This window comes from Kogia breviceps, chromosome 3 (genome assembly GCF_026419965.1).
Source record: "Kogia breviceps isolate mKogBre1 chromosome 3, mKogBre1 haplotype 1, whole genome shotgun sequence".
Lineage (NCBI taxonomy): Eukaryota > Metazoa > Chordata > Mammalia > Artiodactyla > Physeteridae > Kogia > Kogia breviceps.
Genome location: NC_081312.1, coordinates 181,877,026 through 181,890,643, shown reverse-complemented (window position 1 = coordinate 181,890,643; position 13,618 = coordinate 181,877,026). Strand labels below are relative to the sequence as shown.

The window sequence follows — 13,618 nt, the reverse complement described above, 5'->3', positions numbered from 1 at the left end:
CCAGAGAAGATAAATTATAAGAAAACACTGGTGTGACAAAGTGCATTCTCCTTTCATCAGATCACAAAGCAAGATAAACCTTTCATGTTTCTAAAAGAAGTAAAATAAGTGGATAGAAAGCTGCCCCTTCACATGTTGGCAACTCAGGATGTACCTGTAATTGCTGTATGGGAACTGGCAAGTCCACGTATACAGATACTGTTCAATGTTAGCACCAGGTAATACAGGGCAGGATCTCTTAGAGCAAAGTTCTGGTAACATTTCAAAAGTAACCTCCCATTTAGAAGATGTTTCTAAATGAGCAAGTAATTTTTTATTTTTTGACTTAAGAGATGGAAATCCGTTGTGACTCCCATGAATTTGAGGTTAACTACAACTAATTACAGTGCTGGAGGCTGAGTCCAGTGACTTGCTTTTCTGCTGCTTTCCCTGGGGTGTTGGCAGGCACAGGGGGTCCAGGCAGCTTGGGCTCAAAGCCTTTGCTTGATCTGCTGGTGGAGGTGGACTTTCTTTCCGCAGGGCCCGGTGGCCAACCCAGCAAACGCTGGGTTCCCAACGAGGCGGGTGGCTGTGGAAACCAACAGCTCTAAACACCGAAAGGAAAAGAAAAAAATGAAAATCCCAGAATCGAGGCCCGTTTGAGGGAATATAAAAAGGCGTGGAAAATGCTCAGAGAGAGCCAAAAACGTCACAGAAAGAAAGAAACAAAAAGGTGGAGCCCACAGGCTTCTCTTTCCCTTCCATGATGAGCCAGAGTGTGTCCGAACAGATTTGAAACCAAGGCACCGAGTCCGTTCGGTCCGCCGGCGAGGGCGGTCCTCTCAGCTGCGCTTCCAAGTGACAGCCACTGGGGGCGCTGTGCTCCGGGGCAGCACCCGTCCGCAGCTGTGGCTGTTAGAGGGACGGCGAGGGCTGGTTTGGGAGTCGGCACGAGCCGTTATGAAATAACTGGCTTCTGTCATTTGTAGAAAAATAACTAAAGCCGTGAATTGTTAGCTGAAGATGAAAGGGCAGAAGACAAGGCGCGCTTGCTGCGTGGCCTCCCCGTGTCTGCAGGCAGTTCTGTTCGACGGCACCTGTGAAGGATGATGCAATGCGAGTCCTTCCTCTTGGCCCTGCCGTGATGTTTGCTCGGAGTTGCTGTGTGGGTGCCTCCTCTGCAGCCAGCAGTCTGAAACAGACTCGTCGCATTGAGTTCTAAGTCTGTGGCGGATGGAAAGGAGATGACGGGAAGATCGTGCTGGGTTAAAAGATAATGTTTAGTGCCCTACCCACCAAGCAGGTGCTCTTCGAAAATGGACTGGTTCGTGCCTGCAGAGTCAAACTCTTCCAACCTGCCAAGAGCAAAGGAGTTCTGAATTCTAGTTGGAGGTGTGACGCAAGAAGGGGTCCGAGCCGCACACCCACGGGTCCACCCACCACGCTGCAGGATTGGAACCCCTGATGGGGGGGACTGTGGTAGTCAGGGTTCTCCGGAGAAACAGAACCGATAGGGTGCACGCACATTTAGGAAGAGATTTATTCTAAGGAATAGGCTCCCATGATTATGGAGACAAGTCCCAGGGTTTATAGGGTGAGTCAGCAAGCTGGATGCCCGGGAGAGCTGATGGTGTAAGTTCAAGTTCAAGGGCTGGCAGGCTTGAGATCCAGGAAGAGCCGAAATTTCAGCTCAAGTCTGAAAGCAGGAGAAAGCCGGTGTTCCAGTTCAAAGGCTGGCAGGCAGGAGGAAGTCAAGTCTCCCTTTACTCTGGGAAAGGTCAGCCTTTTTGTTCTTTTCAGGCCTTCAACTGATTAGACGAGCCCCACCCACATGGGGGAGGGTGAGCTGCTTTGCTCAGCTACATGTTCATGTCCTCCAGAAACACCCTCCCAGACGCACTCAGGATAGTTTGACCAAACATCTGGGCGCCCTTACGGCCCCATGACGTCGACATATGCCATTAACCATCACAGATACTGAGAAGGAAGGCCCGGGGGTGGGGGGAGAACCAGGTGGGTGCAGTTTCCAAGCGATGGTCTTCTGTCGTATAGGGTCATCCCAGGACAGCACAGAACCTGGGGGGTGCACCCCACGCCTTCCCGCTCCAGCTGGGGAGCTCGCAAAACTCCTGTGAGGACGAGGTGCACAGCCACATGAGGAGACTGAGCCGGGACCCCCTCACCGCCCTCCTGCCCTGAGACGGGGCCGCTCACACCGCTGCCCCCAGCCAGGCGTCTCCTCCCTGGTCCCTTGGTCAGAAAAAAGCACCTGCTTTTTTATTATTTTTTTAATTTTATTGAAGTGCAGTTGATTCACAATGTTGTGTTAGTTTCTGGTGTACAGCAAAGTGATTCAGTTATATATATATATATTTTTTTTTTTTCAGATTCTTTTCCATTATAGTTTATTATAAGATATGAAACATAGTTCCCTGTGCTCTTCAGTAGGGCCTTGTTATTAGCACCTGCTTTAGCACCTGCTGTCTTCTAAATCAGAATCCAGCATGAGGGTGCAGCAGATGGGCAGAAGTTAGGTTAGCAAGGCCAGAATCCATTCCTCCACCTCAGCTACCAGGGCAGCTGGGCAAACAAGTCTCTGGCTTCTGCCTTAGACCAAACGTGATGCAGGAACATACTGAAATCTTCCGAAAATGCTGGGCTGGCCATCAAAGTTCATCTTCCTGTGCCACCCGCCCTTCCAGTCTCAGCTTCAACTTTCTTCTCTTCCAAGAAGCGTTCCCGCATTGAATTCAATAAACCATGATCACGGCCAGTATTCATACCATACATGCTTGTGTAGCCAATGGTACCCCTTTTTAAGTTGTTAATATCACCCCTACATCACCTTTACTTCTCTAGGTACTTTCAGATCTTTTTTCTTTGTTAGTTTGTGTTTATGTTTGTAAACTCCAGACCCTCTTAGTCTCTTTTTTGCTCTATCTTTTCCCCTCTGTCTTATCCAGCTTCAGCCTTTTTGCTCTCTGGCATGTGGATTGGCCTTACCTCTCCCCACCCCTACCTCCCAAAAAACTGTAAACTGCTTAAAAACAGTAACCATGTCTTTTTTTCCTTTTTCATCTTCCACAGTCCCTAGTATAATACCAAGAACATAGTAGCTGATCAGTAAATATTTTCCGATTAAGTACAATTAATTAGTTATCTGGATTGATTAATGCTCCTCTAATGAATTTTGATAGTTTCTATTTTAAAAAATAATGAGGACAAAAACCCCAATAATGACGGGGAGTTCTCTGGTGGTCCAGTAGTTAGGACTCAGTGCTTTCACTGCCGTGGCCCTGGGTTCAATCCCTGGTGGGGGAACTAAGATCCCGCAAGCCATGCAGCACAGCCAAAACAAAATAAATTAATTAACAGTAATAGTAATAAAACAATAGTGCATAAGAAATCAATGGAACAAAAACAAAAAACAGGTCTATTTAGGCCATATACCAGATGATACCCAGAAATGCTTGTTAGTTTTAGTAATTCATTCAACATAGATATCGAGGGCCTATGTGCCAGAGACTATTCTATGTGCTTGGGATACATGCATAAAGATGGGGAGAGAAACAGACAAAACAGTTCTCTCAAAGTTTATGTCCCAGAAGAGTCAGACAGTTAATACACATATAAATTAGAAACATGTTAGAATCGATACGTGTAATGCATAAAAGAAAAGGCAGAGCATGATAATATCAGAAGTTCAGGGAGACGTTGGGATTGACATTTTAGAGAGGATGGTCAGAATTGTAAAAACGATTGTTTTTAAGCAATCAAGAGAAAATTGAATATTTGCTGGGTGTGAGACAATATAAAGAGGTTGTTCTATAAACTGGGTCTGTTAATGGCATTTGGGGTATTTTTTTTAAAAAATCCTCATCTGTTGTAAACTGAAGTATTTATGGGGAGATGATGTGACCTAATGTTATGATGTCTGGGATTTGGTTCAAAATGTTTCAGAAAAAAAAAAAAATGAGGAAGGGAAGGAAAGAAGGATGAAAGGAAGGAGGAGAGGGAAGGGGAAGGAAAGGGAAGGGGGAGGGGAGGGGTGGAAGGGGGAGGGAGGGGGAGGGAAGAGGAGGGGAGCCGAGGGAGGGGGAGGGAGGGAAGGGAAAATCGGGTGCGGGGAGCACAGATGAGACAAGAATGGTAGAAAGTTGATATTTGAAGCTTATCAATGCGGGGGGGAATCCTCATACTGTTTTCTCTACTTTTATATGTGTTCTAACATTTCCATAATAAAAGTTTAGAAGAAATAACCAGTGGTCAGTCAAGGCCGCATTTAAGCAGAGGCTCAGGAGGTGAGGGAGGGAGCCCCGGGGAATGGGTTTGTGGGGGGAGGTTGCCAAGGAAAGAAACAGCCCAAAGGGCCTGCCCCCTTGCAGCTCCTTGAATTGGGGGTGGGAGCTGTGTAGGAGCCGAGTCTGGGAGGTAGTGTGGCTACCTGTGGGGTGGAGGACACATGGAGCCTGGAAGTCACCGCAGGGGCCTCGAGTCAAGGTCAGATCCAGGCAGGCTGCAGAATCACACTTGACGTGCTTTCCGTGGGAGCTTGTTGAGCCACCCAGATACCCTGGGTCTCCTTACTCAGACTCTGAGGTGAGCGTTTGTCATGCACCATCAGTGCCGTCTGGTAGAGGTTTCCGCGTTGGTGGAAATGTTCTCTCTGTGCTGTCCGGTATGGGAGCCAGTGGTCACACGTGGCTGTTGGGGACTTGAAATGTGCCGGGTGTATCCAAGGAGCTCAATTTCTAATTTAATTTCATTGTAATGAAGGTAAACTTGAATTGACACACCCACCTGTGGCCGGTGGCTCCCACACCGCAGTCTTAGGAGCCGGTTAGTAGCTGTTGTGCGGGATTTCCCTCCGCGTTGGTCCTAACTGCGTTTAAGCAGCCGGGCCATTCTCACCTCCACGTGTCTGTAGCCCCGCCTGCGCCCCCTTGCCTGGCAGGTTCCTGTGCATCCTTCAGGCCTGAGCTTACGTAACACCTCCCTGAAAGACCTTCGCAGTTGAAATTCGGCTCTCCTGCATCCTGCTGTCCTGTGGTACCCAGCTTTCCCTGGAGGCATTTTTCCCAGTTTGGAATTGTACTTGCTCTTTGTGTATTTAACGTCTAAAGCCAAGAGCGCCTCGGAGCTGGGGGTCCATTCACCGCTGTCGACCCACATTGTTGGTGTGCAGTAAAAACGGACTGAGAGGGGCTTCCCTGGTGGCGCAGTGGTTGAGGGTCCGCCTGCCGATGCAGCGGACGCGGGTTCGTGCCCCGGTCTGGGAAGATCCCACGTGCCGCGGAGCGGCTGGGCCCGTGAGCCGTGGCCGCTGAGCCTGCGCGTCCGGAGCCTGTGCTCCGCAACGGGAGAGGCCACAGCAGTGAGAGGCCCGCGTAACGCAAAACAAACAAACAAAAAAAAGAAAGAAAAACGGACTGAGAAGGAGACAGAGAGGGAACAGCCTCAGTGTATACAGTGCTGAGGGGCCTCTAACCCAGCGTGGAGAGCAGTTGGTGAGTTGGGAGCAGTTTCTCGAATAAACCTTAACCAGGACTTTGAAAGGATGAACAGGCATTCGCAACAGGAAAGCGAAGTTGGACACCGGCGTTTCGTAAAGCAGGCAACGCAGGGGACAGTGTCTGGGGCCTGTGGTATGTGCGGATCAGGTGGAACTGGGTTGCGGAGGACTTGGGTGCCTTAAAATGGATCGTGTAGGGCAGGGGTGGGCAGATTCTTCTTTACAGGGCCGAAAGTAAATAGTTGAGGCTTTGCAGGCCTTAGGGCTCTGTCACAACTTCTAGACTCCACCATCGAAATGCAGAAACCGCCTTGGACGATATGTACATCACTGGGTGTGGCTGTGTTCCAATGAAACTGTATTTATGCACACAAATTCAAGTTCCAGGTAGTTTTCATTTCACTATTATTCTTTTGAATTTATTTTTCCCCCAATCATTTACAAGTGGCAAAAAGCATTCTCGGCTTATGGACCACACAGAACAGGCAGCTGGCCACATCCGGCCCTCGGCCACCTTTGGTGGGGAGCGCTGTTGGGTTTGAAGGGGGACAGGAAGTGGTGAGATCAGTATTTCAGGTGGCTCCCTGAAATACTGGCTTCAGTGGGAGCTCAGGGATCGGGTCTTAAGACAGTGGCAATTTCTGTGAAGAAGCCGAACAGCAGTCTGGGTGATAGATTTCCACGGCCTGAGATAGGGCAGTGTTAACAAGGGACGGGAAAGAAAGGCCGGCTTTGAGATCTATATTCCGGAATCAGAATCAGCAGAACTTGGTGATGGATGTTCAGGGTAGAGGGTAAGAGAATCATGTCCCAGCTTCGAATTAGTAATCAGATGCCCCATCTCAGTAGGATACATCAGCTGTCAGGACCAAGAAAGAAACATAGTGCATCTTATTTTTTTTTTATTTTGAAGTCTAGCTGATTTACAAAGTTGTGTTAATTTCTGCTGTACAGCAAAGTGATTCAGTCATATATATATATATATATATATATATATATATATATATACACATACATATATATATTCCCTTCATATTCTTTTCCATTATGGTTTATTACAGGATATTGAATATAGTTCCCCATGTTATACAGTAGGCCCTTGTTGCTTATCTGTTTTGTATATAGTAGCTTGTATCTGCTAATGCCTAATTTATTAATTTATTATTAAACTCCTAATTTATCCTCCCCCTCCCCCAACCTTCCCCTTTGGTAACCATAAGTCTGTTCTCTATGTCTGTGAGTCTGTTTCTGTTTTGTAGATAAGTTCATTTGTGCCATATTTTGGATTCCACATATAAGTGATATCATATGGTATCTGTCTTTCTTTTCCTGACTTACTTCACCGAGTATGATAATCTCTAGGTCCATCCATCTAGGTTTCTGCAAATGGTATTATTTCCTTCTTTTTTATGGCTGAGTCATATTCCATTGTATGTATGTAATACATCATCTTTATCCATTCATCTGTCGAGGGACACTTAGGTTGCTTCCAAGTCTTGCTTATTGTGAATAGTGCTGCTGTGAACACGAGGGTGCGTGTATCTTTTCGAATTAGAGTTTTCTCCGGATATACGCCCAGGACTGGATCTTAACGCATATTTAGGTCTGTGGCCACGTGTCGGGGCTTCCTTTTATCTGCAAGATGAGATGAATAAATAGTTAATAGTGCTCCACCTCGTTGTAAGATCACTCCCCTGGTTTTGCCATTTAGTGGAAATCGTTTTATTTGCTGTTGAATGGATAATATAAGTATTTCTATAAAAATGATACCCCGGTGAGACATTTCTGTGACTTCCACTCAACTTTGCTGTGAGTCTAAAACTGCTCTAAAAGATGAAGTTCACTTCTAAAAACATGAACTAGATATAGAACCACTGAACAAGGGGTCTGTTCATGCTGTACTGTCATATGAATAAAGCAAATTGCAAACGTTTTAAAAATATGATACCCCAGTGGTCAGTAATAATTTCTTAACTATAGTGACATGTTTTCACATCCTAGCACACCCAAAGAAGTAGCTACATCATCTCTTCCAAGGACTACAATTGCAGAACATAAACTAGGCTTCCCATTTTAGGAGCAATTCAAGTGGTAGAATCTGGGACGTTGATTATAGGAGAACTCCTTTCTTGTGTCCATTCACAAATCCTTTAGCTTTTTCCAAATCTCAGCTGCTTTTGCCTTCTCAGCAAACAGTTAAGAGAAAGCAGAAACCTTGTAATCCCAGGTGTTAGTATATGTTGCATTACCGTAAGATTACAAAGATCATCACTGCATCGCTACAAAGCCACCTTCCCACTTGCCCTGTTTGAGATGATTTCTGCTATGCGTGTGTTAATTCATTTATAACTTCCCATACCACCTGGGGACAAGGAAGACCCCAGTTCAATAAGAAAAATGTGTGTTTGTACATACTGCAAACCTGCGTTAACAATAAGATTGGAAGGAATCAACTAAATATGTTTTGTAATGCCGTATCCTTGATTTTCTTGATGTTGGTTTTATCCCTCTTTTGGCAGTTTTCTCTTCCTGTAGTATGAAGTAACCAGGTTCAATTTCTGTAGCACTTTTTTTCTCTACAGGGTTTTTGGGATTTTTCTTTTCTTTCCACAAATGGTTTCATCAATTGGCTTTTTTATTTTTAAGGCATTTTATTTATTTATTTATTTATTTATTTTATTTTTGGCTGCGTTGGGTCTTCGTCATTGCGCGCGGGCTTTTTCTAGTTGCGGCGAGCGGGGGCTGCTCTTTGCTGCTGTGCGCGGGGCTTCTCATTGCAGTGGCTTGTCTTGTAGCGGAGCACGGGCTCTAGGCACACGGGCTTCAGTGGTTGCAGTGCGTGGCCTTCAGTAGTTGTGGCTCGCGGGCTCTAGAGCGCAGGCTCAGTAGTTGTGGCTCACGGGCTTAGTTGCTCCGCGGCACGTGGGATCTTCCCGGACCAGGGCTCGAACCGTGTCCCCTGCATTGGCAGGCAGATTCTTCACCACTGCGCCACCAGGGAAGCCCCTCTACAAGGTTTTGAGAGATTTATTTGGTGCAGACCTTATATAGCACCAAGATCTAGGATTCTTTAGGGGTTCCTTACGGTCTTCTAGTCAAGAAATGGATTAAGTAAGTGATACTGACCGAGCCCTTGGACTCTTTAATCAGTAGAAATTGAGAAGAGGCCAGCCGAAAAATTCAGGCAAGGTTTTATTGGGGAGGCTGCAGCACGAGGGAGCAGAAACAAGTAATAGGTGCCCTTGCTGACTCCCCGAGGAGGGGCGAACTGGTTCCTTAAATGGGATAACACAGGGGCAGGTCTCTGGGCCGGGCAGGACACGTCGCTTCGGTGGTCTGCACACCCCCTTGCTGGTGCTGTGTGCAGGGACCATGCACAGGACCCTGCTTTTGCTCCCGGCCCCTAAGAAGTGGCGGTTGGTTTGTGGCCTTTTGTATCTTATTGTTCATAATTTTCCAACTGTGCATGCGTGCAGTTACTTTTTATTCCTTTATAGTTTCTTTCTTTTTTATTTTTAAAATTTTTTTTGCGCTACGCGGGCCTCTCACTGTCGTGGCCTCTCCCGTTGCGGAGCACAGGCTCCGGACGCGCAGGCTCAGCGGCCACGGCTCACGGGCCCAGCCGCTCCGCGGCACGTGGGATCTTCCCGGACCGGGGCACGAACCCGCGTCCCCTGCATCGGCAGGCGGACCCTCAACCGCTGCGCCACCAGGGAAGCCCTATAGTTTCTTTCTATTCTGTTGCTTAAGGAGACGTTTGTCCAGGTGCAGTCATTCTGCGCAAGGGTCCCGGCTCCCAGCCTATCTTATCGGTATGTGAAAAAAGGGTGAGAAAATAATCGACTAAGTGAAATTTTCAGTATTGAAAAGGTTGCTTTTGCATCATAAGATCGCCAGCAAGTTACCAAGGTGGAAGTTCTCGAACCAAAAGAACTTCTACTCACTGTAGTGGCCCCAGCTGAGGAAGAGCTTGGGGTATTGAGTTATTCGCCCCCGAGAAGGATGTCTCAGCCCTCCACTTGGTTTCACACCCTTTTCCCCTCCAGCTCTCCTCACTGCGTGTGCCCTGTCCTCGGACCCTCAGACACCGTGACCGAATGCTTTCACGCGTAGTGACTGGGATAACGTAATGGCGCTAGCTCGCGTTTGTAATTATACTGAGATATATGTCGTTATCATCCCCCCTTTATAGGTGAGGAGACCGAGACCTGGAAACCATAAGTAACTTGCCCAAGGCCACGTGGCTAGAGCTTGGTAGAGCCGAGGGCCAAACCTAGAGTGTGAATTGCCTAGGACTCTAGAGATGCACGCTGGGCAGTTCCCTGGAGGCTAGCTTGGACCCCTCCCCCCCAACTCTCCGGTTGCCCCCAGCCAGCCTTGACCTCCCCAGGGGTCTCTCCACTGAGCCAGCGGTTCTCCAGTGGCTCTTTAAACATGAGCCCCCCTGCTCACAGGTTCCTCGTCCCATCTCCCTCTCCCAAATCCCCAGTAAGGCTTTCAGAGCTGAGGCAGCTCACAGTGTACGGCAAGTGGTGCCTCTAAGTGGCTAGTGAACTTAGGTCACTGGCTACCATTTGCTCCCTTCATACCTTAGCAAAAGGGGTTTCTTGGAGCAGAACACACTGATCGTTCTGGAATCAGCATCCTTTCACTGATGTCCGCCACCATCTCTTGATGGGTTATTACAGAAGCCTCTCAACTAGCTGCTCCGTCTCCAGTCTTGCCAATCCCCGAGTCCATCCTTCATCCAAAACCAGGTGTTTCTACGCATAAATTTTTTTTTTTTTTTTGCGGTACGCGGGCCTCTCACTGTTGTGGCCTCTCCCGTTGCGGAGCACAGGCTCCGGACGCGCAGGCGCAGCGGCCACGGCTCACGGGCCCAGCCGCTCCGCGGTACGTGGGATCCTCCCGGACCGGGGCGCGAACCCGCGTCCCCCGCATCGGCAGGCGGACTCTCAACCGCTGCGCCACCGGGGAAGCCCATCTACGCATAAATTTGATATCCACCAAGTTACCAAGGTGGAAGAGCGATCGAGATAAAGAACGATAAAGGATAGAGAACGATCCTTTTAGGTCACTTATAAAGCCATATCTGATCTGGCCCCTGTTGGCCTCTCGAGCCTTGTCTTTCCCTGGGCTTTGTACCCCTCGCACTTGCCCTCCAGCTTTCAGAACCTATTTCCTGTTTCCTTTTCTCCAGGAAGCAGGGCTTTCTCTTGCCTCTGGGACTTTGCACGTGCTGTTCTGTAAGTGCCCCCTTGGTGCCTCCACCAGATGCCCCCCGGGCTTAGCACTTAGCTGTCTACTCCCTTCCCTTCGCCACTGTGCTAGTGCATAGTTGCTCATGATTCTAGGTGTGGGGTAACCGTTCAATGTACACCTCTTGCGTGAATCAATGAAAATGATCCATTCCAGTGCCATTTTTACCGTTAATTTGGAGCTGGCCATTTCCCACCTCTGTTTTCTGGTTTTGCCAATACTACTAACTCAACTTCGGCCATCTTTTCAAATGTTTACTTTTATGTTTTTTCTTCTTCTGACCTCCTCCGCTGTTTGGGTCCTCCCTTTTAAAGGTATTTTTGCCTACTTTTCAGTAACGTCTTCATGATTACTAGCACAGCAACCCTGAGCTCTACACATCCGTGTTTCACCAGGACCATTGAAGAATTTGCTGCAAATCTTAACACCTACAGGGTCTTTCTGGAGCAGCCCGAGAGCCTTGCTGAGGCTGTTGTTTGCCAGCAGTGCTGGGCAGGATAAAAGAGCATTGTGTTTATTTAAAGGGAGAGACATTTTCTCTCAATTATTTGTCGGTGTGAGCCGGGAGGAGCCAGGGGGAAAGCAGTTTGTTATGGGCAGTGGTTTTGAGGAAGGTAAGAAAGAAATCACGTAAAGTAAAAAAAGGACCTCCAAGGAGAGAACATTCCCGGTTAAAATGATTTCTATTTTGGATGCAGGTCGAGATTTTCTTAGCATATCCCGTTTCCTACCGCCTATCGTGGTTATAGCAGAATCCCTGTTGGAGCTGCCCAGTTAATAGACACTGTCCTTTGTTGCTCTGTCCTTCTTCCAGAGGTCACCCTGAAGGTCCACATCAGTGACGCCAGCACCCATCAGCCTGTCCCCGATGCCCTCATTGAGATTTTCACCAACCAGCTCTCCATCGCCTCTGGCACCTCGGGGACAGATGGCGTCGCCTTCCTCAAATTCCAGTACAAGCTGGGCAGTCAGCTGACGGTCGCCGCCACGAAGCACGCCTACGTGCCAAACTCTGCGCCGTGGAAGCCAGTCCGGTTACCCGGTGAGGTGCTCTTAACCCTTCTTTCAAACAGAGCTCCTAGTCAGCCTAGGGACGGAGTCAGACATAGGAACCATGTTGTGGGTGTTCAGGGTTAAGTCAGACAATCGGGACACTACTTGTTCGTTCTCTGCCTCAGCTCTTGGGGCCCCTGGTGTGCAGGGAAGGTGGGATCCCGGTATGAAGCTGGTTGTACGTGGCTGTCCGTTAATGGAACTCATTTCCCCAGCGCTCCGCTTGCACCTTGCTGATCGCGACCAGCCGATGGGGTTGGGGCAGTGCTCTGAAATGGGGCGTCCTCGTCTCGCTTCAGGGTCTGAGAGCAACACGGCTGGCCAGAAGGTGGGGCATGGTGGCGAGGCCGTCTTTCTCTCTCCCGCCTGTCACCCGCGCAGGAAGAACGCCGCTGTGTGTTTCTTCCCCTCGCAACGCTCTGCCCCACTTCTGGCCTGTCTGATCACCGAACGTGTGGGCGCTTTTCCACACATCCAGCCGTTTGCGGATTCTGTGACGCCAGCTGGGTACTTGCTAGATGACCAGTTTATTACAGAGTCTATTAAAGGAAGAGCTGGATGGGAGAGGCGCGTAGGGCGAGGTCTGTGGGAAGGGGTGCGGAGCTTCCATCCCCTCCAGGTGTACCACCCTCCCGGCACCTCCAAGTGTTCACCGACCGAGAGGCTCGCCAGACCCCATCCTTTCGGTTTTTTATGGAAACTTCATTAGGTAGGCGTGACTGATTAAATCATTGGCCATTCGGGATTTAGTCAGCCTCCAGCCCTCTCTCCTTTCCTCCCTGGAGCTCAGGGGGGTTGAGACCGAAAGTTCCAACCCTCTAATCACGTGGTGGTTTCCCCTGGCAACCGGCCCCCATCCTTGGGTTATCTAGGGGCCTTCCCAAAATTACTATATTAACTGAAACTCCCATGGCAAGTGGCTCGTTATAAATAACAAAAGATACCTTTATTGCCCTTATCACTTAGGAAATTCCAAGGGTTTTAGGAGCTGTGAGGCAGGAATGAGACCAGGACCAAATATATATTACTTACCATAAATCACAACAGCACATCACCATTCACCACTGCAGAGCAGCAGGTCTGCCACAAGGGGCTACGATGGTCCCTGACGTGGGTTCCGCTGGGGATGGAGTAGGTGGGGAGCAGCAGACAGTGCCGCTTCCGTGCCCTCACTTCAGGCCCCATCTAGTGCCTGGACCACGTCACCTGCCTGCACGATCGATCGCTGTGAGGAGGCTAGCGGGGCGGTGGGCGGGTGGGAGAGGCATGGCCTTTGGACCTGGGTTCCTTCGGCTTCGATGCCAGTCTCCGCAAAAGGGAGCTGATAACCGCCTAGTAGAGGGGCGCTGAGTGAGAAGCAGTTAATGTAGGTGCACTAGCTCACAGTACCTACAACGCAGTAGGGGCTTGATACACGCGTAGAGTCTAACACAGTGCCTGGCGAAATGCCGACATGAGAGCTCACCTGTGTGCCTCTGGACACGCCCCCTCAGGGTCCCCGCTGCCTCTGGGGCACGTGCGAGCTGAGCGGGACTGCGCCCGTCTTTTCCAGCCCCAGCATCTACCCTCAGCCACAGAAGTCTCTTTAAGTTCAACGTACACTTACCGAGTAGCTCCTGTGGGCCAGGCACTACCCCGGCCGCTGAGGATGCAGATGTAAAGACGCAGAACTCGCCCCTAGAGGGACTTCATCGTTTAGTTATGAAGTCACAGCCACAGAACCCGATTCCTCCTGAGGGGATCGATGCTCTGATAGATTTAGGTGCCTACGGGGATGCTGGTGAGCGAATGGAGGAAGGCTTCCTGGAGAGGCTG

The 13,618-nt window shown here is 49.2% G+C and overlaps 1 protein-coding gene across 4 annotated transcripts in view; it reads left to right on the top strand.

Moving 5' to 3' along the window:
* FAM171A1 (family with sequence similarity 171 member A1) overlaps nt 1-13,618 on the top strand; it is a 131,273-nt gene that overhangs the window by 61,529 nt on the left and 56,126 nt on the right. For all 4 annotated transcript variants that reach the window (XM_067030482.1, XM_059059170.2, XM_067030481.1 and 1 more), the window contains one exon: nt 11,565-11,792. In XM_067030482.1, the coding sequence (XP_066886583.1) occupies nt 11,565-11,792 (228 nt within the window). The remainder of the gene's footprint in view (nt 1-11,564; nt 11,793-13,618) is intronic.